The following is a 25,512-nucleotide window of genomic DNA, read 5'->3' on the forward strand; positions in this document are numbered from 1 at the left end:
ATATATGAATATGACACTGAAAATAAATGGATATGATAACTTTGGAAGCCTCTATTTCTCAAGGTTAGCTGGAATACTTTCTTTTCTTTGTGTAGCTATTGCTCCTTTAACCTTTCTCCCCATGATGAGAAAGTAATTTTTTTGCAGATTTTCCTTACAGCCTTAATCCTTTTCTTGCCGTCTTGCCTGCAGGGTAGCAGAACTTGATGTTTGTGAGGACAGCCCCAAGGACAGCTTGAGGTCCTGCCTCCTCTGGGTTGCTCAAATTCTCTTAGGGACTGGGATATTGCTTCTTCAGCACGTCTTTGCAGCAAGGTAAAATCCAAGCAAATAACCATCAGATCCTCACATAACATACCTAGTTCCAAACTGTGGACTACCACATCCTACACACCAAATCTAGGACTCGGTATCCAGCTATTCTGCTTTCCCCCATTAATGCTCTACCTTCCTCTCTCTCAGGAAGGCCTGACAGGTTAAACACTTGCACCTGATGTCAGGGCCAGGGGAGGGTCAGGGTCCTTCTGACAGCAGATGGTGATTATGGAGAGCACCTCTGCCTGGACCCAGCACAGGACTGGCAGCTGAGCCTCTTGTATAGGGTAGCTGCAAAGCTGCAACCTGTGGTCCGGCAGCCCCAGCTGGCAGTTTGCTCTGTAGAACTGTTGCGGATTTCTGTGGGGTCATTCCACCTGGTAAACTCACTTGGTGTTGGCTGGGTAAACATCTAGAAGTTATATCAAAATACTTGTACTGCTTTCCCCCATCCTTCATCTTCTATAAAATTAAACATAAAGTAAAGCTTTCAGGGCAGAACCCTCTTTCTCTTCTGAAGGTAGTGGCAGACACTTCAAGTGATACAGTTCTTGCTGAAGTTGGGGACTAGTTTCCACCTTTTCACCACTGCCCATAAAACAGGCTTGATTTTGAGGCAGTAGAGGCACATGCACAAGTGCATTCATAGTGTAATACTGCTAGAATTAAACAGCAAGGTCTGTTCTCTGCCTTTGTGCATTTCTTTCCCAAGAACCTAAGCAATCTTGATGAGCATAGATACAGCTTATTTCTTCAAGGAAATATTTATTAAAAAAAAAAAAAAGTTAAACTAACTGTTCCTGTTAGTTGAATATTCATGGAGTATATCTGTATCATTCCCCATACTCCGTTTCCTCAATTATTATGACACATCAGCTATTAACACTCACCTCTTTTTCACTCTTCATGTGAGAATAACAGTAAATTACCAATTCTTGAATACAATCAATGTTAAATCAAATGTAGTAGTGGACCTTAATCCTAATGTGTGAAGCTTTGTACCCAATTCTCAAACAATGAAACTATACTTAGATGACTAAGGAATAAAAGATCTATTATAACGGTACTTCTTCTTGAATAAAGGTTATGTCAAATTTTAGAGACACTGATGATTGTTGACGTATTTAGAGACTATTTAAATCTAATCATCAGCAGCCCATAATGTTCGACATTGATATGTATACAGAAACAGAACTGAATTCATGGGATCTGAAAAGAAATAATTCTCAAGTCTAGGTTCTAGGACAATTTACAAGTCATATTCCTTTGGGAGTCTATTGAGGAGGGAATACAATGGGGCTGAAGAGAAAGGAATGAAAAAAACAATGTTTTCCCTCTCCTTACCGGTGTCTCTGATGGGAAGGCTCCTTGCTAGTCTGGTTGATTTAACCACCACCCAGAAGGAGCACCACAACCCACAGCACTGGGAGTGTAGGTGGGACCTGTCTGGGGTTCCTCCTGCCAAGAACCTGCACCTGATGGCTGTCACTGTGCTGGAAAGCCATCTCCAGGACTGTGCTCCCTCATACACTGGAGGAACCCTGATGGACATTTCCTCCAATTTCTACTTGCAGTAATGAAGTACTTCGCAGGAAGGGTGTAAATTCACACTGAGTTCTCACATCGGTGGCATGAAGACATCTACATTAATGAGATACTGGGGGAAAGGGCGAATAGAAAGGTTGACTATGAAAATCGTCACCTAGGGGAAATAATTTTGAAGTAAGCTGATATTTATAGTGATTAAGCAATTGTCTGAGGTTTTGATCCTTCAAAGAGGCATGAACATAAACTTTAAATCTGTGACTTGTCACATCGAAGACAGTTCTTTGACTGCAAGTGACATTGCTTTTATGTTAACAATCATCATACCTAAACTTAGACTGGGATTTTTTTTTTTTTTAAGGTTGGGTATGCAGATTCCTCCTTCTCCCATAAAAAGCCCAGATTTGATATATATTTGAGCTGACGGAGCTAAGCCAGTTGTCTGAGATTGTTGTACAGTAAAATCGTTTTTCACTCTTGACATTTCAGTTGATTAACACAGTGCGTTCCCCAACCAGCTGACCGGTTGATGGTTGAGCAAAGTGAGATGTCTGAAGTACTCTTTCTGTCTTTCTGCCTGTCTTTGTACAATGTGAAGAAAACAAAGAAATTTTAGCTCCTGTCCCTTGGTGTGGACCAAAGGAAATGTCCCATCAATTATATTTGCACACCTTCAATTAGAGAAAAAAAAATGACTTGTTTTCAAACTAAAGATGGGAGTGAGCGCAGAGATTGCAGGCGAGGAACCATTACGTTGCAGAGACCTCTCTGGAGCATGAGGCATTGGGACTGAAGCACAAAATGTCATTTAAAAGCCACAGGAGCTCACTCTTTACTAAAGGCTCAGCTTGGAGTATGTCGTTCCTGTCCTTTTTATTCACTTCACTGCATTTATCATTATGACCCATAAAATAGTTATCAGCACCTATAGGGCAAAGACACCCTGGACTTCGGTGGGTACTTACCCTGACTGCGTATTTAAGCCAAGGTCTGTAAAAGTGTCTCTGCTCTCTTGCCACTCACACAGAGGTTGTCAGGGCTTAGCTGCTCAGCCACTATGCAAAGACCACCCAGTCAAGAGGAACATTATGGGATCATGCCCTTATTTCAGCTTTTTGGACACATTTCTGCAGAGGAGAATAAAAGACTGTGTTTGACAGCTATGATATCATTTTCGTGAGCTATATTTCAGCATGAGCCACTATAAAACCTCTCCCATGACATCAGAGCTGTGAAATATAGCTGACTTCAAGTGCAGAAAATTCCTCCACAGGAATAATTGTTTCCTGGCAATTGGCATTTGAAGGACTGATCCTTTAAAAGGATGGCACAAATCCTACGCAGGTGACTCTGCTTTAGGCAACACTGCTCAGAAAACATCACATACAGGAGCAGAGGCATAGAGCCCCACTGAGGGATTTGGCCATAGAGGCAATGAGATGAGCGCTGGGGGAGCCTGTCAAGTGATGATTTTAATTCCCTCATGCCTCAGCAGTCCACGTAGACTTCACTAATTGCAAAATAATAGGTTTGCTTGTACACTGTGCTCCCTACCTCAGACCCTGCCTCCCCAGAGAAGCAAGCCATGTGCGTGCAGCCTGAACTTGCTTCTCCTTGTCCTTTCCCACCCACGCTCCATGCGAGCTTCATGCCAGGCGTGCTGCTAGAGGGCTCTCTCTGTGTATGAACACGTTTACATGGGGGTTGTGCCTACAGAGCCATGGGTCAGATGCTGATCCATGCCTTATGGCAGATTCTGACCCATGCAGAGCCCACAGACCTGCAGGGCTGATACTGCCTACAGAAGACTCACCCGTGCTAATAAGAGCTCACTAGGTGCCTTCCCTGCTCTCCGGAGGAAATTATACCACTTCAGAATTAACTGTGCCTTTTCCACTCCTCCTCTTAATGTTAAAAAACCAACTCCTTCCCAACCAGAAGTTACCTTCTTTTGCTATTTTACCTTGTGGTAAAAAGATATTGTTTGAACAGCCCTGTTCCATTACGTACTATCCATCTAAAAGCTAAGTGGTATTTCTTTATAGAAAATGATTTACTAAGAGGAACCGTAAGAGACTTGAGGTTATTTTATACAATTTATTACTAAGAACAGTGACAACCAGAAGAGTGGCTAACCGGAGGCATTGTAAATGCTTTAACTCCATCAGTGTAGCTCAGAGGCTAAATTCTGCCTGATTTACACCTTTAAAAACAACAACAACAACAACAAAAAAAAACACATAAAATATAGTTTAAAAAATTATCTTTGATGTAGAATATGATCCAAATAGTGACACATTAAATAGAAAATTAAACAAACCTCTTGTGATGTGATATGAAGTTAGATTGCTATTCAACAATTTTATTTACAAACATTGCGAGCTGTTGTGTTGAATTTTGAGCTGGTTCAGAATGATCTATATTTTTTGATCAGGATATTGAAAAAAATTTTCCAAAAAACATCTGTGCAAAACAAAATGAAAATCAAGCAAATGAACCTTCTTTAAGAGTATGGATCTGTTTGGACTAAAAAATTGAACAAAGTGTTTATGAAAAGTACTCTTATATGTTGTAGAACGTTTCTGTCAACTAATTCTGATTTCTTCAGATTATAAAATGTTCCAGAGCTGATCATTAGGCATTTGGTTATCTGATATCATTTCTTCTTTGTGAATAAAAGCTTTCAACTGCTTTAAAACAGAACTGTCAACACCGAGCTGTAGTACTGCATGGATGGCTTTTTTCATGATGAAAATCATGCGGTCTTCTGAGATGGGGATCATTTTCACATTTATTTTGTAGCTGCACAGATATTTAATATTAATAATAGGAAACGGTAGCTAGTAAGAGCTCACAGATAGAGATGAACGAGCTATTTTTTGTAAGTAACTAATGAAAACATTTACATATATAACTATGTATTTAAAGATTCAAAACTCAACATAAAACTCAGGCAGTAGGTAAATAAGAAAACTGAAATGTCCACTTAATCTCCCATATAGTATTAAACAGGCCTAGCATGTGGGACATATTGACAAATGCATACATATATTTCACTAACTTGTTTACCTGATCCTTCTTAAATGAAGTTAAAGGCAACATTCCTTAAATTTTAGGGGAATATTCTGGAGTTATTTTCAGTCCATAACTATAGCAACCAAAATGCTTCCTGAGAAGAGTGTGCATTCTTGCTAGAATATAGTAAAGTAATATGCTAGAACATAGTAAAGTAATCCTACCAAGATGTCTGGTCAGAAATTAATCAGTTATATCCTGAAGTCCAGGCCATAAAAAAGGAAATGCCTTGTTTGCCTTAGTCCATGAAACTAAGTAAACTGAGGCAAAGAAAACAAAAACAAAAACAACAATAACACCACCAAAACACATCAAGACTACCTCTTCCAACTCAACATAGATTAACTCCAGTTACTTAAAGGACCACCTGCAATGTTCTGAACCAGGAATAGCCCTACTTTTCAATGATCACTTTTACTCTTCTACTTTTTGGACTTACTTACTGTAATGATGAATGTTGAATACCTTTGAAAATACTTAAAATTTTATTATTTTTCTTTTCAGAGATCCTTTGAGACTGCAAAAGCTATTTAAAGGAAGAAGACGGCATGAGATTGGATTCAGTGCAGTAAAGTAGGTTAGTCTGAGGACAAGAAAAAAGTTGCTGTTTAGATCTTCTCGTGTTGCCGTGATGAGAACTTACCATTGCTTCTGGCTGCTGTTTTGGGCTGGTCAGCCCCACCAAAGTTTCTTAACTTCATTGTCAAAAAGGACTAGTGGCTTTCCAGAGAAGGGAAAGGTTTTGGTATTGTCTGGAAACAGCAGGAGAGAACTCAGTCGTTCCAAAAGGAGCTGGATGTGGAATCAGTTCTTTTTATTGGAGGAATACACAGGAACTGACTACCAATATGTTGGCAAGGTAAGATTCTTTTAGACACATCTGTGTTTTGATCTTAGAAGAGTCAGAAAGTCAGTAATAGCAAGTAGGTAAGAACAAAGCCTGCTACAGCTTGCACTTCTCATTCCTGTCTGCCCAGCTTCAGAGGACATTAATTCAGCAGAAAGGTTAGTACACTTCAGCTTCAAATTGTAATTCACAACAGAAAGTTCCCAGTTAACTTGCAAGTCCTATGGCCAATCATACGCATCATACACAATTCTTTTAGAGTTGTTTTTTGTTTGTTTGTTTGTTTGTTTTTAATAATTTTTGTCTGGAAATAATGCAACTCGATTATAGGACAGCCTACGCCAGTTATTAGCTTTAAAATTTAATACGTGCTTTCCTTCATGCTCCTTAGCTTTGTAGTGTCAAACTATACATACCTGAAGAGGGTCTAGTCCAAGATATTTGGAATTCACAGTACTCATACTTTGGTGAGGATTTACTCTACACAACAGAAGGCAACCATTTCAGTGCTTATTCCGCACTGCACACACCAACGCTGCAGCCACTTTCTGATGAGGTTTCGTGGTGCTCTGTGACATGACCATCATACCACAAGCCATGCTATTACAAAGAGTTGAAGCACACTGTGCTTGTACACTAAGCAGTGACAAGCAGCTAAAAACTGCTAAGCTCAAAGCATGCTGACAGAAAAGGGTCTACCAAAAAAAAAAAACACCTTATACCACCCCAACTCTGAGAATATCCACCTCCCTGAGCCGCAGACCCCATGTAGGTAGCAACCTTTGTGTGAACTGTAGAGCGACTGCACTCGTGGTAAATCTTGAGAGTCTAGACTGCCCAAGGTGCCATAGTCTATAGGAGTCTCTCTTGCAGAATATAGAAATTATGCTATTGATGATGACATTCAAAGTAGAAACAATACAGCTTAGTTTTCCAAACTAAACGGGATTGTGTCTGATCTAGTTTGATCTTTCAAGCCTCTCAGCAAAGGCTACAGATCACAGTGGTTTGACATTTTATCTCCCTCTACAAGCTTCTGAGCATCCCCATGAGAGATGGTGGCTGCTTTTCTTGCCTGCCAATCAGCTGTCACTCAAAGCTGGATGTGACACTCCTTTCCTACTAAATGGCTGCAAGGCATGATTCAAATGAAGAGCTACTCAGCTGGCGTAACACTCATAGAGCTCCAACCAGGATAATCAGCATTCACGAAGAGTACCATTGAGCCCAATCTACAGGAAAAAAGCCAAAGGCAGAAAGTCCTCAGAGAGAAGTAGAAGGGAAGATAAGAGGGTAGGAAAAAAAGCCAAAAGAGAGTAAGAGGGGAGAAGTAGAAAGACAGAGGTGGATGGAGAGGAAACTTTACAAAGAGGAATCAAAACAGAGCAGGGGCAAAGGAAAATCAAATGGGGATAGGAGTCAGGAAGAAAGGTTACCTAAAGAGAGCACAATAAAAACAGAAGACGAGCAGCAAACGAAGAGCAACAACAAAACCCAAACAGATGAGAAATATGGAGTCAAGGAAAAAGAAAGAGCACAAACTCGAAGACAGCACTCCTCCACGCACTCTTCTGTTCCACACATTACCTGGGGGGGTCGAGGCAGTGGGGTCTGTCTGCAGCACATCATTTCCACTGCAAATCCTGACGTTAAACCTTCTCAGTCCCAAGCCCCCCACACTTTCCACTGCAGAATTCAAGCAGAATCCATTGACTTCAGAGGGATTGATAGGGGAGCAAATATTCCTGCAGGATAAATTTGCTGAGACAGTTAAAAATTGTCTAGTTGGACCAGAAAGTCAAGAAAGTTTGAAGTGGAGTCACTGAGAGAGAAAAGTGGATGTTAAAAAAAGTGTGGATGTTATTTTAAAAAGTTATTCTCCTGTCTATTGGTACTTTAATATAATACACTTACTGTTACAAAGCATAGAAATGACACATAATGTATAAATGTCATTGATTCTGTGTCCCTGGGCTGTTCACAAGTGGCCTTTCACACGTCTTTCAAATGCCAGAACTGCTCACACCCTTGTAATTGAACAATTAGCCAAAAGGCATGGAAGAGCAGCCATTTATTATTAGAGAAAGTTGAGTATTGGTGTGAGGATAAATGATAGAAACAGCTGAATGTCTCCAAATCGAGGTAACCAGGCAATTTAACTGAGCAATTAAACTTGATTGGTGTGGGCAAATGAGGATAATGAACATGTTTATGAAGCATATTTTAGCTCAGAGGACAAAATGTTAACTTTAAATATGAACTGAAAATGGTCCAAATATTCGGCTATCGCCTTTTTATTCTTGTATCATAAGGAAATGTGAATAGGAAGGTCTTTGAAAACAGAAGCAATATAAAGTAAAGTAAAGGGGAATGGTACTTGTGTCTTACTGTATAAGCAGTCATATCTAGCTGTTCTGTTTTTTTTGTGTTCAGTGGTTGAAGCTAGTTGGAATTAACTTCAGAATTATAAAAAAGATGTACATAAGCTACAAGAAAAAGAAATCTTTTAGGCTGCTTTTGTTTTTGTCTTTTCTGTTCATTGTTCACATCTGTTTAATTCAGACTCCTGTACCAAAATTTGAGACATAACATGTCTGCTGTAAAAGACTCCAGCAGCATTATTTCGATAACTGCCCAAATTACACTTGTGAAAGCCTGTAACTGTTTATGCTACAAACCCCACATTTATATCATAATAGTTTTGGAGAGAAGGGAAGGAATGCATTCAGGTCCGAGATAATAAAAAAGGTAAGCTCTGAGGATATCAAACAGCGGTAGAGCTCAGGGCAGTACTGAATGCAATGCTGAAGCACCATGAGTCACAGACCAGAGCACTGCAGTGCTCTGTGGACTCTATATCCAACAAACCCAAATGCTTCCATCCTTTAGGAGATAATTGCCCAAGCATATACGAAACATTAGCCATTTTCTGGTACCCATGGCTACTGTGAACTGTTACAAAGAGGTCCCCAGTTTTGTTTGGCGTATATTTTACTGTCAACCCAAATATGCTGCTGTGTCACCTTGGACACAAGAAACTGCTGGTGTTATCAATACAAGTTGATCATATGCTGTGGCACTGACACCAGGGCCACCATTTTATCGTCCAGTGCTTGCATTCCTGTATATTCACAAAATAAATCCTTTTAAAAAGAATAGAAATTCACACCTCCAGTCCTGGTTAGTCTCAGACACGACAATATAAGGAACTTGTACAGAAGTTCTAGGCTGGAATTATTCATTGCACTGCTGAATAACTTGTGAGCCACAGCTATTCGCTGAAGTACGATTGATGGGCACGGTGACATTTTAACCTGAAGATATCTTTTCTTCTGGTTCAGGAATTATGGCACTTGGCAGGGACTCAATCCCAAAATAAAATAAAAAGATTACATGAGCATCAAAGTAGAGAAGTGCCAAGTACTACAACCCAGAAAAATCTGCAACACTTGAGTTAGGTTTTTACAAAGATCCAGTTGTACCAATGGTTGTTTTGTACAGTTTTAAAGGTCTGGGGTGAACATTGCTCTAAATCACAGGTAAACGATGAAGTGGTAGCACAGCTATATATGAAAATATATGCTATGTTCCCTAGAGGTCTTCAGATATTACTGGGCGACAGAGTGAAAAAAAATCTGCCCTGTTAAAATTGCAGGCTCTGAGGTGTAGGTGCCATTTGTATGCAGCTGATGTCTTTACACAGCTATTCCACTGGCTGCATAAAATCCATGTACTGGCATCCATCACCGAGTCATCTCGTCAGAGCACAAACCCACAAGTAATTGTTACATAAAGGGATAGGATGCTTCTTCCTTTTAGACTAAAGAAAGGTCTGAACAAATCTTAAATCTTACTCATTAACCCAGAAACTGCTTCTAGCAGCCTGCAGTAGAAAGAAGCAACTTGCCTTCCTGATAACAGCGAGCACAACTGTGGAGCGGTTCTGTCACACTCTGTCTCTCTGACAGTAAAAGGAAACTTCCAGACATACTTTTCATTTTCCCTGTGTCTTACTGATGTTCGTATAATTCAAGCAGTATGCTTGCCTGGAAGCTATCTGATGTTTCTACCTGTACCACCCATCATAAACAATCAACCTTTGCTGACAACTCCATTTTTCAAGGAAGATAAAGTCAAAGTCCTGCCGCTATGTGCCCTGGCAAAGCAGAAAGGAGACTGCAGCACTCTCAGCAGCACCAGACTCCTTTCAGTTGGTGTCAAATGAATACTGGGAAGGATAGGTTCTCCTCTGTCAGGAATGGTGTAGGCACCATTGATCCTGCTTCTGAGGAGGAGGGATGCACTGGATACTGCAGTATAATTTCCAGTACTATTCTGCTTTCTTCTCCCTGATTTTACTTCTGGCTGCAGCTGTTCTGCAGGCAAGCACCATCAGAATCAAACCAAAGCAAAGGCAGAGTCTCTCCAAACCACTCTGAGTTAGTGGGACTAAGTCACATACTAAATCACAAAACAAACAGGATTTACTTGCTCTACCTTGAAACAAATGCTGTAACATATTCCTGATGTCTTCAGTTTCCTGTTCCAAATGCGGTGACCATTTGTTATCTTTACATCGCCCAAAATTAAAACTTCTATTTGTGACTTTTACCTGTTGAGTGGGTCTACTCAAAACAGTTTTAGATTTCTTTTGATGTTGAGGATATCATTTCTTTTGGACTAGATTCAGTGCTCTGCTTCCAGGAGAAACGAGCCAGTCTCTGAATGGCCTCTTGGTGCTGAGCAGTTCCTGGTCTTCGAGGGGCTCACAGCAAAACTGTCCACCTCTTGGTTGCATTAGCCGAGCTGATGATTGCAGCGTAACCCAGAGCCCACACAGGGCTCTGTGCTGGACCCCTGTCCTTGGCGAGACCTCAGCATTGCTCTTTCACAGCCAGATGTGCACATGAAATTTGTGCACACCACGCAGGAGGAGGAGGATTAAAGCTTTGTTCCTTTCCAGATGCAGCCTCCCTCTGGCACAGCATCTGTGTGAGGGCACCAGGGTCCTCAGGGAGCACTAATGGCTGTCAGCACCATGCTCCGCAAAGCCACTTTTCTTTTAGCAGGGCACAGGGCGTTTGTGGACCATTTGTGAAACTCCTGCCCTTGCTCCTGACAAGAAAGTCACAAGGTCCTTCACGAAGACCAATATTAGTTACTTGCAATGATATGTTAAACACTGTCATGAAAGAAGCATTAGCACCAGCACTTTATAAGTGAGGAAAATGATGTACAGGGAGGTTAAGTGACCTATGCTAAAAATCAGAACTCTCTAAACCATGATCAAAACCAATAATAATAATAAAAAAAATCAAGAGTTCTTAGCCCCCACCTGCCTCCTGCTTCAACAGGCTGAGTATGTGTCTTTCTTGTAAAAAGTGGAACAAATGCCGTAGCACATCTGCACTTCCTTTATTCCTCATCCATCATTCATATTTTATGTTCCACCACTTGACTTTCCCAACTGCCCTTCGTTCCTATATTGAATTGCACACACACAAACACACACACACACTTGTCTTATACTCCTCTTTGAAAGGTTTTCTGGCGCTGATAGAAGTTCTCTATACTCTCAGTCCCTGTGGAATGGAGATAATTCTGAAACGAGGGGCAGTTGAGAGGTTAGAGGCCCAGGACGTGAATCCAGAAACAGCTTGCAGATTTTAAGCCATCGTATGGGGACTAAGAAAGGAGATAATGAGAAATGGGTGGGATGCGCAAGGATGTTATTCAGAAAATGAAAGGGAGGAAACAAAGCATGTTTAATGTTTACGGTCCTCATAATTGTGAATCTACTTGGCATCATCCTTATGCCCAAACACATTGCACAACATTAGAGCCTTACAACCATCTGTCTCAAACATACCACATTTCCTCCTTTATGGCACATGATGGTACTTACAATGTAACGGTACATAACCTCCTCCCCTTCTTCCCATTCTACCCAGAGAAGCCAAGGCAAGCACATCCTGGGACCCTCAAGCCAGTACTTCTCTCTGGCTTGAGAAACGAAAAGAAATGAAAAAAACTTATTTTTCATCTCCTGTGCCCTGAACTCCACAAGTTTGTTTTCCGTATGCTAATGACCCAGTGCTTACATTTGAGGCCACCTCTTTTCACAGATCATCCTGTCCTCCCCTTGCCAGCAAGCTGCCTGTTTTCTTGAACTGTGTGCCCTTAGACTTCTAGCTACAGAAAAATAGCTCAACGCATTAATCTTTCTTCCCAAGGACAGGCTGCAGGTGAAGTTCACGCGATTTGGAGGGTTACTTAGATCACTGGTCTTTGGAGCTGTGATTACCCTTTTCCTATTTGTTTATATAGCTGAGTAAAGTCCTCACTATAAAGCTGCAATGTCACGAATATGAAATTTGCAGGGCAGCAACAGCTAACCCCCCCCCTTTTCAGGCTCAAGACAAAGATCCATTGTTATTCCACCATTCATTATTTACAGTTGGCTCTCCGACAATATTAAACCATAAAGCTTAGAGAAATCTCTTTATTAAATGAAACTCTTATCCTCTGTGACTCCCCTTGCTTCTGCTGTTGTTTCTCTTGCTGGTGAACAGAGGTTCACAGTGGGGCAGCAGCAGACTGAGAGCTGTGGCCAGTCAGCATAGCATTTCAAAACACAAAGTGAAAATGTGTTGTGATGTGAATAGCTACTGCTGATCCGTATGCGTTAATGCAGACCATGGCTTGCTTTCACCATTAATGGGGTGAAACAAACCTTCGCATGCACTTGCAAATACTTCAGGGTTCAGTGAAGCTTATACTTAGTATCAAAGTCTGAGGCGGCAGATGAAGGAAAGGTAAGAATCACACTCCGTAAGGAGGAGAGAAAGGAAAAATATCAGTCCTTTCTCTTTTTTACTTCTAATTCACTCCCCAGAAAGTATATACCACCACCAAGAAATGTTGTAGAGGAAATAACTGAGTCAGCCGAGAGCTAACCTGTACGTTACAGGAGAAGGGGAAAAAATTACCAGCAAATGTTTATTCTGGATCTATCATTCCTACTGTTTTCTTTTCAGAGTTGTTTATTCTGGGGTTATATCATCCGAAGAAGACTGCAGCCCTTCTATCCCCAGCTGTCATATGCCATGTTGTACCGAGCAGGACTCTAGCAAAGCCCAGCTGGATTGGCGCCTCTGTATAGCAATCCTGTCTACCTGGCACTATTTCTTCCTCTGTCTCTCTGCGAAACATCAAGTGTTGTTTCACCACTAGACATCTATTTGAACAAAGAAGGTTTTACTGCCCTGCACAGCTTCATAATCACCATTCTGTCTTCTTTAGTGTGTTTGTCATCTTTGCACCTACTATATCTTCATGTTGGAAGGCTGCATCAGTCCAGTCAAGTAATGTGTGTAACTTCTGTGTTTAGAATCATCTTATCGTCAATGAAGGGTTAAGATCTCCCTAAAAGACAGAACCAAACCATATCACTGTACCTTTGTCTCTGTGACATGGTTCCTCCTACATAGCAGCCCTTGTAATCCAGCTGACTCGGGCACCAACAGAGGAGTTAAAGGGCATGCAAAGAGAGGTGTCAGAGCGTTCACAGCTTCTTTCCACTCCATGCTCTTTCTGTGGTTTTACACATTTCAGGTCAGTTGCTTAAAGCAGAGTTAATGCTGCTTACAACTGCTAAAATCCCTCGCAGAATGTCCTGTACACGTAGGGAATAACAACCTCTAGGGGTGTTGCAGACAGAGAGTTAATGCCCTGTGCATAACAACTCTTGCATGGATATTCATAATTGTAAGCTGGTGTGAGCTTGAGCCTCATGCTACTTCCAGTGATAATGCCCTCAGGATCTACACAATACACCCTGACAAGCCCACCTCACACAAATACCTGTGATTTACCTACAGAAAATATTTTCTGGAAAACTACTTTTAGACTGATTTAGACTGATTGGATCATATCCATTACATGTTCTTAAGATATTTCTTTATTCCACAAATACTAGGTAGCAATTTGGAGAACACAGACACAAATATTCTCACCAAAAGAATTCCAGGCTCTCTACTCAAAATCAGCCCCCGTTCGTAGACAAGCTGTGTTGGATCTGAACTGCTGAGGACTGAATATCACTCTGACAGAATCACTGAATAATGCAGGTTGGAAGAAACCTTTAGAAGCCCTCCGGTTGAACCCCCTGCTCAAAGCAGGTCCATTTATAGGAGGTTGCTCAGGGCTTAGTCAAGTTCTGAGTATCTCCAAGGACAGAGATTCCACACCTTCTTCAGTGCTTAGCCATCTCTCCTTTCATTTTTTTTCTCCTAATATTTAATCACAGTTTCCCTCATCACGGCTTCTGTCTATTGCCTTTCATCCTCCATCTTCTCTAGCTCCGTCTTCTCTACACTGCCCCATTATGTAGCTGTAAACAACAATATGCCTTCTCTTCTTAAATCTAAACAAAAACATTCCTTTCTCCTCTCTTCATACATCATACACTCCAACCTCCTAACCCTCTCGGTGACCCCTCTGTAGACTCCCTGCAGTGTGTCAATGTCTTTCTTTTACAGAGGAGGGACGATACTAGATGCAGCGCTCCACTTGCATTCTCACGAGCCCTGAATGGAGGAGAATGAACTATGCCCTCTACCAATGGGCCACACTACCTCTAAAAGAAACCAGTGTACAGCTGGCTTTCTTCTCAGCAAGGACATACTGCTGATTCATTTTCAGATTTTTTAAACGAAACACCCAGATCCTTCAATGGAAAAATGTTTTCTATCCAGCCTGTACTGCTGCAAGAGATTAGTCCAGCACAGGCACAGGACTTTTTGCCTTTGCTTGTGCTGAACTTCATGAAGCTTCTACCACTCCATTTCTCCAGGCTGCTGATGTCCTTCTGGATAGCAGCTCTTCCTTCCCAATACTGACAGCTCTCCATGCAACCAACCTCAAGTTTTTTATGATTTGCAGAATCACTGAGAGTGCATTCTATCATTCGAGGTGTTAATAAAGCCATTAAGCAGTTCTGACCCCCAGTAAGTTCCTCCTCTGAGGAACACCATGAGTAATCAGCCGCCAGCTGGACTTCTAACCACAGATCTCAACCCTTTGAGCATGGCTATCCAGCCAATCTTCCACACGTTACTGTATCTTACCAATTTGTCCATCAAAATACTGCAACAAAGGCTTTACTAAAGTCATGCAATATCCTCTACTCCCTACTTGTCCAGTGTGCCATCCATGTCATCATGGAAGGCAAACAGGTTGGTAAAGAGATTTGCCATTGCTCAATCCACACTGGTTCTTCCCAATCACCTTGGTTTTCTCCATGTTCCTAGATTTAGCTTCCAAGCAATTTGCTCCCTGGGCTGAGGTATAGCTGGCCAGCCTCTCATTCCAGCTCCTTCTCCTCCTCTTTTAGTATGGGTATCACTTTCCCTGTTTTCAGAAATTAGGAACGTTCCTCAATCACTATGGCTTTTCAAATATTACAGAAAGAAAACATTCCTTCACCATCCTTCGATGCATCCTATATTATCCCATGGACTTGATTTTATCTGTTTTGTTTAAAAGGTCTTTATTCTTTTTTAATTTTTATTTATTTATTTTTATCTGCCGTGTAATGCGTCATGTCACCAGCTTTTGCTGCCAGGCTCAAGGACCTTTGAGACTTGAGGGCAAATTGCACTTTCACATTCTCAAGCAGTTCGCCTCTCTGCACACGTCCAACATAGTGCATCCTCTGGTCAACTCATCAATCACTTATGTGAAGAAATTGTCTTATGGCACTTTGCAGAAACCTGGGTTGCAAGACATCAGAATGATTAAAGTCCCTCATGAGTACCATAGCCTGCAATCACACACCTTCCACCATCTGTCTAAAGAAGCCTTCATATACTTGGTTTCTTTGAGTAGGCAGCCTGTAGTGGATGCCTACCATGATATCACTTGTGGTGGTCTGTCCTTTTATCTGCAAGCTCTTGAGTGATTTGTCACCTGTTATTCTTCTTGAAAGAAGAATCTACTCAGTGACAACCTAGGCTCAGGTTTCCCATAAGTAAACTCTTGGTCTAGCAGCCTTCCTCAGGAGGGCCCTGTCAAGATTTATATATGAGGCCTTTTCAGTTGCCTCACACAACTTCTTAATTATCTGTTTACACAGCACAAACATTAGAAACAAAGTTAGGAAACATGACAGCATGGAGAAATTTTTCCTTTCTTCACTTTCTGAAGTGAAGAAGAAATTTTTCCTTTCTTCACTTTACAGCCCTAGATGAGCCAGACATGCAAACAGATTAAAGACTCTACTGAACCTGTGGATATGAATTTATTTCCTTCTTGTTAGATCTTCATTTAAATGAGAATTTGGCTTCTCCTTTGTTTGAGTGTTCGTCTATATTCTCGCTTCTCCACTCCCTACTTTCCACCCTGCCACATACACTTTCACCTAGCATATAAAATTCATACACATACCTCTGGATTTGATTGGCAGCATTAAGTACAGCTCAGAAAATCAAGGGGTCACCTTTGTCAGTAAGCAAAGGATGAGCATTTGCTTTCACGCACATCCATCAGGGAGTAGTAAGAAGCTGTTACTTACTGAAGAAGCCTGATGTTTTATTCAACTACATCCCAATAAAAACATTTCTGGATATTAGGCCAAGCATGTTTTTTTTTTTTCTTCCATAGTTCATCATTAAGTGATATCTACTCACTCCTCCCCACCCCTCCCCAAAGAATAGAGATTTTTACTGCATTAAAAATGTATTTCTTCATCTAACTTTATGAATCCATGTTATTGCCACAAAAAAAAAGATCAAGGCTGATATAATATTTAAGTTAAGGTTCTGTATCTGCCAATGATTTAGAGATATTTTTTAAAGTTTGGAAGTCTGACAAAACACTTTTCAGTTAAATGAGTAATTTTGACCTCTTATAAAGAGTAAGCCCTGGGTAAATTTCCTGAGATACTGAAGGCAATCAAAGCTGGACATATAATACAGACTGATTTCAGTAACTATTCTAATCAAGTAATTTAGGTATTAAGGGACATATACTGAGACAAATTATTAGTTACCAAGGTGCATGTTTATAGAAAGTACTCTTTTTTTTGAAGAAAAAAATCCTAATTTCAGTAAATACCTGTTGTCAGCTAGCATTATTTGAGTTCCCTTTCTGACTAAGTAATGCATAAAAGTCAGCTGGAGATCTTTAAAGATACGTGGATCAACCCACAAAAGTATTCTGCCATAAAATGACTACGTACACACACAAACTCTTATGATACCTTTTTCCTGTGTGATTTTAAAAAGACTGCTTATATATATGTATATATGTAGTAGATATCTATATATATACATTTATATATGTCTTCTGGCTCAGTGAGTACCTTTTCTTGCAAAAATGGAAATGCAACATAGTCAATATCTTATTTAATAAAGTTAAAGAATGAAGGTACATTAACTATGCTGTAGGTATCTTTTCCTGTGCACATACCTGTCTTTGAGATATACAAGGATGTCAGGATATGGGAGCTATTTTGCTCTGACTTGAAAGAAAGCTACAAGGAAAGTAGGTGCTCTTGAATTGTATTTGCAATTCTCATTGAAAAAATGGGGATTTAGGCAAGAGACTTCCATGGAGGCTGCCTTTTCTTCAGGGACTCATTGCACTCCCACTGAAACTCATTACAAGTTAGGCACTTAATTTTCCTTAACTCCACAGCTCACCCAGCAGAAGAAAAAACACACATTTATTTTCACTTTTGCACAAAGTCATAAGTTTTAAAACACCTCCAGATGTTATTTGAGCTCATATAGCCAGCTCCAGAGTGCAGAAACTCCCCCATCTACCCCTTCCCTTAACTAACGTGTGATGACAGTGACTTTCAGATGGTAGAGAACAAGCACCTGAGAGCAATTACAGTTTGTAGTGTTGTAGCTGGATTAGGAATAGGACATCAACCCATCCGCTAAATGCAGCAGGCACTGGCAAAGCCACAGTATTTCCCTTGCTTTAATCCAGTTTCTTCAGTCTTTCTACAAGCTAACATAGAGCAAATTATACCTGAGACTTTCAAATAATGTTATAATCATTATGTACAGAACTGAGCATTGTTAACAACCCACATTTGACTGCAGGAAGAACGCAGAAGCATCAAAAAGCGATCTAAGATCAGACAGTAAGACTGTGACAGAGACAATATTAAAACCTGCAAGTCCTGTATTTTCAACTACAAGCCTACCTTTCCCTTACATACTTGTGTTTTTGTCAGAGACGCACTTGCATGCACTTTACTCCTTGCTGTTGTTATTTTTTTTATACCAAGCAAATCATCAGTTATGCCTCAAACTAACCGTGCCGTTTAGTCTTTAAGACACATTCTCGAATCCAATGACTGACTATTCAGTTATGGGAGGAAACCTGCAGTGATGAGCAAGTCCGTCTCCTATAACAAAATGACTTGTGCAGCTCTTTATGGCTTTCAAAGCTTCAAAGGACTGAATTTTCATTGCTGACCACCAAAGTGTACACACTAGATAATAATTTTTAATCTCTCCTAATGTTCTGCTCAGATATACATGCAAGAGAGTATTCTCAGCCAGTACCTGAGCTAGGGTATGCAAGTCTGGTGGTGGCTAAGTCCTTCATGCTTTTCCCTAAGTGAATACTGATGCTTCAGCTAAAACCAGTCCCCCTGTCTACCAGGTACTGTTTCTAACCTTATGCACACTTAAAAAATAATGGCAAAAAGGGGCTGGTAGTCACTATGACAAAGAAATGCCAGACATTGACATGGACAGACCAAAAAAGCATAAAAACATTTTTTTAAACAACCTTGGCCTTCCATAAGGAATTGAGAACTGGTTAACAACCGTATCTTTTGTAAGGGTAATTTTTGAAGTCTGCTATTTTGTTATGATTGCTGCTGTTTAGCTGGAGAGGGCAACTGCATAATGAAACCCAACTGCTGTATCAGTTTATAACAAATCAGTTTACAACAAATATATATATGTATATATTAAGTGAGAGAAATCAATTACTCAGAGATGTAATGGCTTTGAGTTGTTCAGTGTCTACAGAGTGAGACTGGATCTCTTTCTTATGGTTATCATGTAATTCAAAGAAAAGCAAGAAGTTTGGTGAAAACGTGAAATTCAAGGGCCCTTATGTATAGAGAAGATCAGGCTTGGACACAATCTGCCTTATTAACTAGAGACTTATTTGTCTGTCATAACTGTGGATTTATCATTTACAATTATAATTGTGGTTAGAGATAATAGCAAGAGGAACAAATAACACTGCATTACCACAGAAAAGCTGAGCAGCTCTCAGCTCAAGAGAATATGGAGACACCTTTACATAGTTTGCAGCCTTGTTAAATAGTCATTAAGATGTGATAACAAGTTGCTCCTAGAGGGAGCGACCGACAGAATAAGAGACCTTCGCAGTTTGATGTACTGCAGTGCAGGACAAAAGCTCGTGTGTCATTGTCCCTGTTTAATCCCATTGAAGAGCAGCAGCAGTTGGGGAACCCAAGAGGGAAAGAGTTGATAGGCCCTAGGCAACGTTGAAAGGACTGACACTTCCCAATTGATTTTCTGCAAAGCTGATTAGCTGTGGCTGCATGTTTGCACTTTGGGTTAGAAAAACCATTTGTGATTTTGAAGGGTGTGTAATAAAAGCATGAGTCACCACAGCACGGATCTTTAATCTTAGTTTTGCATGTTTTAAAGAGGACAGCAGGTTTCTGACTGCTCTTTGGGCAGCCTGTCCCGTAAGCCAAGGATCACAACATCAGCCAAATTATCATCCAGGTCTGTCTCAGGCCATGCAGTCTCGCATACAGTCCTCACAAAAGCAGAATGAAAAGAGGCTTCCAACCTGCCTGGAGTGTGCGAGTCCGGAGGGTCCAAAGCGAGAGCACTTCGTCTCTTGTCTCCAGTCAAATGATAAATTCTCATTCCAGTGCCCTTTATACTCTATTCCTTACTCCTTTTTTTTTTTTTTTTTTTCAGCCCATCACTGTATACTCTTTATCATAGGGCCTTCCCTGTGTTTTGTTTGTTTGTTTTGAAATCAGATGGCATCTTTTGGTCTCAGTTTGCCTTTCAAGCACCTGTATGCTTCTGAATCTTGAAATGTTCTTACTGCTTCTCTGTCCATTCATTTCCTGAAGCTGTTCAGAAGCACAATACTGTTTTTAGCTTCTCTCAGTGTCATTACAGAGAATGGATTGGCACTGCTGCTTTTGAAAGTGAATGAGAAATACCACTGACATTTTGATACTCTCAAGAAGCAGATAGATACCATTACCCTGGTGTTTTTTTGTTATTGTTGTTGTTGTTTTGTTTCTGTTTTTTTTTTTTCTTTCTTTTTTTTTTTTTTTTTTTTAGGTGTCTTTTTATTCGTCCTTTTGTTCTCAGTCTCAGCACAATATTTTTGCAGATGATTCTACTGTTACTGAATGCTTCTATCCGACATCTAGCTTTTTTCCCCATTTGCTATGCGTACAATCTTAGCATTTTTTTCTCCTTTAAACTCATGGAATGTTTATCTTTTAAAATCCTCAGGGTTAGAGCTAAGGACCAGTACCTTGGTTAAAGGAGCACCTAGGGGGCATTTTTGTTTTACCTTTGCCTCTTGATAAAACTTTTCAGTTGCATTTTGGACTTGAGTCCAAGTATTGGACTTTGAATCCTTTACAGAACTTTTGGTTTATATTTCAAATTTCTTTTTTTTTTTTTTTTTTTACTTTTTATTTTTTTGCTAATCTACCTGATTCCATGCAACTAGGGCTGGTACAGTTTCTTTGCATGAAGTAGGTTGCAGGTATGAACTTTATATAAAAACATAGCCCATTTTATATTATTTTATCAATAGCATTCCACAACTGAATATCTTGGGGTTTAAAGTATTTCTGGATTTGCTATACTACCCTTTATAGCATTAAAAAAAAAAAAAAGAAGAGTAAGGACAATACAAATAAGACATTGTGTATTTTCAAATAACTCCAAACAAACCAACATCCCCAGAAATCTCATATAACCTTAGCAATTCTTCAATTCTGTTTCATCAGTTTATTACAGGTTTTACAGGTTTAATATTTGCACACCTGATTTTAGTACTGTATCATATCCTTTACCACTGATCACAATATCTCACAGAAAGAAAAAGATGATCTTAAAGATGGAAGGAATAGAAACAGGATAGAAATGCAATGTTCATGAAATAGGAGTTGGGAAAAAACATCAAATACACAATGAATGTTCATAAATCAGAAACAGTAAGAAAAGGAGAAAAAACTGAGTGTTTTAGTCAGTCCTGGGATGACAGGAAGAAGCTAGTTCAATATGGCAATGAAAATGGCAAATGTACCTACTCATTTGTAATGAGGATAGGAAAATATTAACATCACTGTTTAAAAACCTGCATCCGCTCATACAGAAGGAAAGACTATAAAAATGGACCAATTACAGAAAAACTAGTGGGAACATCAGTCCTTCATATCTGGCCTTTTCTTCACTGACTGTTTTTGGAATCCACTCGACTCGAAAATGAGAGACTATGACTGTAAACAGGATTCCATCTGAGGACTGAAAAGTGCCCATTTTACAATAGAAGAATACATATAGGCTGTTAGCCTAGCAAAGAAAAGTACTGCAAGCATAAGGGATTATTATCTTTAAATGTTGGAAGAGGAAAAATACATGAATGTGGGAGGAGGTCCTTAAAACAGAAAAACAATCTTGGCACGAGAACACAGCTAATCTGGGAAGCAAGATTTTTTCTAATCATCAGAGCAGTGATTTCTTCAAATAGGTACTGTGTACCTGTCATACCTTTTTCTTCACTAGGCCTGGTGGGAAGCAAGGAAATTAGAACTGCATTCACAAACTCAAACACTCTGGAATCAATCACACTGAGCCGTATGAGGTTTATTGTATTAACTATAATATAGTAACTACACTTTCTGTAGTAAACTAATCACTACAATAGACTAATTCAAGTACTCTGTAAAACTGCAACATCTGTCAAGATGAACAAGTCAAGAAAGTGAGGAACAATGAAGATCATAGAATCATAGAATCATAGAATCATAGAATCATAGAATCATAGAACGGCTTTGGTTGGAAGGGACCTTAAAGATCATCCAATTCCAATGCCCTGCCATGGGCAGGGATGCCACCCAATAGGACAGGTTGCCCAGGGCCCTGTCCAGCCTTGCCTTGAACACCTCCAGGGATGGGGCATCCACAGCTTCTCTGGGCAGCCTGTGCCAGGGCCTCACTGCCCTCTGAGTGAAGAATTTCCTCCTAACCTCTAATCTAAATCTCCCCTCTTCCCGTTTAAAACCATTCCCCCTTGTCCTATCATTATCTGCATGAGCAAAAGCTTCTCTTCATCATTTTTATAAGCCCCCTTTAAGTACTGAAAAGCTGCAATGAGGTCTCCCTCTTCTCTTCTCCAGGCTGAACAGCCCCAGCACTCTCAGCCTTTCTTCATAGGGGAGGTGCTCCAGATTGCTGGATTGCTTAGGAAAGCAGATCTTGGGTTAGTGAAGAGATATAAAAAAGTGGTTATCTACTTCAAGCACCTGTCATAATAGTCTAAATAAAGCCCCTGCATGTAGGAGCTCTTTCTGGCAGCTGCACATCTGGAATGATGGTGCTGTGCTCTGGTAAGGTCAAGTCTGTTTGTGTTTCTCTTTTCAGCTTGTCAATACTTCTAGTTTGGTTCGTTTATTTTCTTTGGAAACGACAGTGTTTGAATCTTACTTCAAACTGCTGTTCCCCCACCTCTTTTGAGGCTGTAGAGTATAAATGTTCATACAATCTTCAAATTGTTTTGTGTAAGAATGGAATCACTTCTTATAGCTCTCTAAACACCTTCTCCTATTCTCTTCCAAATTAGTTTTTAGCATCCTCCCATTTTTACCAGAAATTTAAGTTAAATTTTTGAAATAATGATATAATTTAAAGGTAGGTACCTACATCTTAACATAACAATCCAGGTATGTGACCTCAGTAGACAAGTAGCCTCAGTGTTCTAGCCACAGTCTCTGTTCACTGTCCTCTTTCAATAATGTTAAGTCCATTAACCACTTCAAATTAAATTTTATAGAGCAATAAAAGTGTTGAAACTGTTCATTTCCTAAACAGTTTGGAAGAACAGTAGCTGCATGAAGCAAAGAAACCTACTTTGTGCCTTGACTGGTCAGCTGGCTGTGCCATAAGTAGGCATATAAGCCGCTGCCAAACACGGAACATTCTGACTCTTTCCCAGCCAGGATTTAGGGGATATGAGAAGGAGCTTAGCATTTTGCAGGCAAGAGGTTTTGAGGACATGGCTGGAGCAGGATGTATGAAATACCATGCAGTGAGGCTAACTGATAGGAGGAAGAGCAGGATGCTTTGCCTAAGGGGTGAGTCAGAAAGAGAGGTTATGTGAACCATGAAAGGAACCAGAGCTTTGCATAATTGAAGCCATAAGAACATGGCACACACATCCCCAGGAAATCTCTCATTTCTGGTGATGCTGGATCTCCCTGTGGATCTTGTGGAGTAGCTTTTTAGAAAAAAACAAATCTTTTACGTCTTAAAATAATGTATTTAGTTAAGTATTTGCCCTGATGATACGTGACACAGTGTATGAATTTGTAGGTATTTAGCATACATTCAGTGTTTGGCAGGTACTTTTTGGGGCATTAGGAAGCAAGTAAGTAAGTTTCAGCAAAATATATGTAAGTAAATAAGTACTAATGTACTTAGTACTAGTGCTAAGTAGTAATGTACAAAAAATGTTTTTTTCCAGAGTCACCAAGCGGAGTAAAAGCTTTTGGGATGATTATTTCATGATTTTAATGGTGTTGATTATGATATTAATTTACAGGGGTTGTTGACGTTACAGGGATAGAAAGCATCAGGAGGGACAAGGAGGTTATTATTCTGAAATAGAAACTATGTGCAATATTATAGTATTACGGTATTTTGAGTGCTTTAGTTTTTCTGAATGCTGTAGCATCTCACTGTGTAACCTCAAGCAATACATGTCATTGAATTTGTTCAGTACTAGACAAGACTCTGCTGTTTGGATCTATTCAATTTGGAGTGAAATCATTGCTGTGAATGCTGCCAAGTGTAAACCAGTGATTCTCTTTGTTACCAACTGCCTACTTACTACTTTAATAATTGGTCTCTATTTCATTTTTGTGCTGGGGAGACAATGTGACCACAGCAACTCCAGAATAGCAAGTTCTTCTAATAAACACAAACAATAAGATATGAGGCAGTTTATTTCTAGATAATTGTAGGTTGATGTTTCAGTGTGTACATCCCAAGGTTAATTGGCTTGTGTCTTTGTAGAAGTCCAGGAACTGTTCTAAAATTCAGGGAGTTGGGGTTTATATTCATAACAGGAACCAGAACTTGGTCTGTAGGATGGATGGAAAAGCGCCTAGCCCATTGAATTGCCAGGTATCATAACCAGTGATATGACATTAGTGGGAGCTAAACTGCAATTTACAGCTGTCTTACATAACCTAAAGCCACTTCCTGAATGAGATTAACTACAATGTTTAAATCAGTGTTACAGAGTGAGGTAGAGGAGGGATGTTATTTCACTCTGGAAAATATCCATGGCCTGCAATTTCAGTTTTTTGGAATTTAATTACCACAGCTATAAAAGTACATTCTCAGTGAAACCTCATTACAAGTATGTGTGCTGGAAAGCTGCCTTTCTCTAATGTATTCCATTTTAACACACATAAAAAAAAAAAAAAGACAGAGCTTAATATTATAATACATGGGACCTCACTTTCATTACAGAGCTTTGGTGCTGCTGTTTCATACAATTTTGTATCAAGGTGAATTTTGCGTGATTAGTAAAGGGCCCCAAAAGGGCCCCACCAGTCTCTGACCAGGCTGAGGCCCATCAGCAGCATTGTGGCCACCAGCCCCTGCCCCATAGAGGCCACAGCAAGGCCGGGCTCCTGCTCCCCGCAGCCCTGCCCTGCCTGACCGTGGCCCCCTCCCAGCTGGGCTCAGCCCGGCCATGGCCCCATGGAGGTGCCTCTGCTTGGTCTGCCCCAGTGCCCCCAGTGCCCGCCTGCTTGTGGGGCACTGGGAGGGGCCTTGCCTGGCCCTCACCTGTGTTAGAACACACTAACGCTGCTTCTTACAGGAGTACTGCCGACATTTTGGAGTACAGCTCTTGCACTTTGCAGTACCAAAGCCAGACATTAACAACTTAATGCCAATTTGATCTGCTGCTTTCATGCCATTTCAGTTTATAGTCTTATTACGAAAGTACATGAAAGACTCCCTTAAATTCTCCCCACATACTTTGTTGAAGTAATTCCTATTTGTGCAGCATGTGTCTGATTCAACTTTTGAAAACCTGGTAAAATTTTCATGGATTTTTGCTTTAAAGTTAAGCAATCCAACGTATTGGAGATTAACACAAATACTGTAAATGTATTCAGTCAGAAAAAAAAAAATGCTCACAGTACAAATGCTTTGTGCACAGCTTTCACCTACCTTTTCCTTTCAGTCATGCTGAGGAGATGCTTGTCACTGCCCTTGCTGCTTTTGGGGGCCTCTGCCACTGTGACACTGTGGAGAGCAAGGCTGCTTCAGATTGTGGCTACATTCAACAAAAAATCCTCTTTTAAAATTACCTATGTATGTGACAATGAGCATGATGTCAAATACAGGTGGCTAACACTGCAGTCCTGCAAGCATTTTAAACATCTCTTT

At 40.2% G+C, this 25,512-nt stretch overlaps 1 protein-coding gene across 2 annotated transcripts in view; it reads left to right on the forward strand.

Moving 5' to 3' along the window:
• The window catches only part of LOC137850629 (cadherin-6), a 104,231-nt gene that overhangs the window by 45,776 nt on the left and 32,943 nt on the right, over nt 1–25,512 (forward strand). The window contains exons 2-3 of one of the 2 annotated variants that reach the window (XM_068670870.1): nt 193–315; nt 5,440–5,794. In XM_068670870.1, the coding sequence (XP_068526971.1) occupies nt 5,567–5,794 (228 nt within the window). In that variant the 5' untranslated portion in view covers nt 193–315; nt 5,440–5,566. The remainder of the gene's footprint in view (nt 1–192; nt 316–5,439; nt 5,795–25,512) is intronic. The other variant, XM_068670869.1, reaches the window with a different exon arrangement.

The sequence above is a fragment of the Anas acuta genome, chromosome 2 (assembly GCF_963932015.1).
Source record: "Anas acuta chromosome 2, bAnaAcu1.1, whole genome shotgun sequence".
Lineage (NCBI taxonomy): Eukaryota > Metazoa > Chordata > Aves > Anseriformes > Anatidae > Anas > Anas acuta.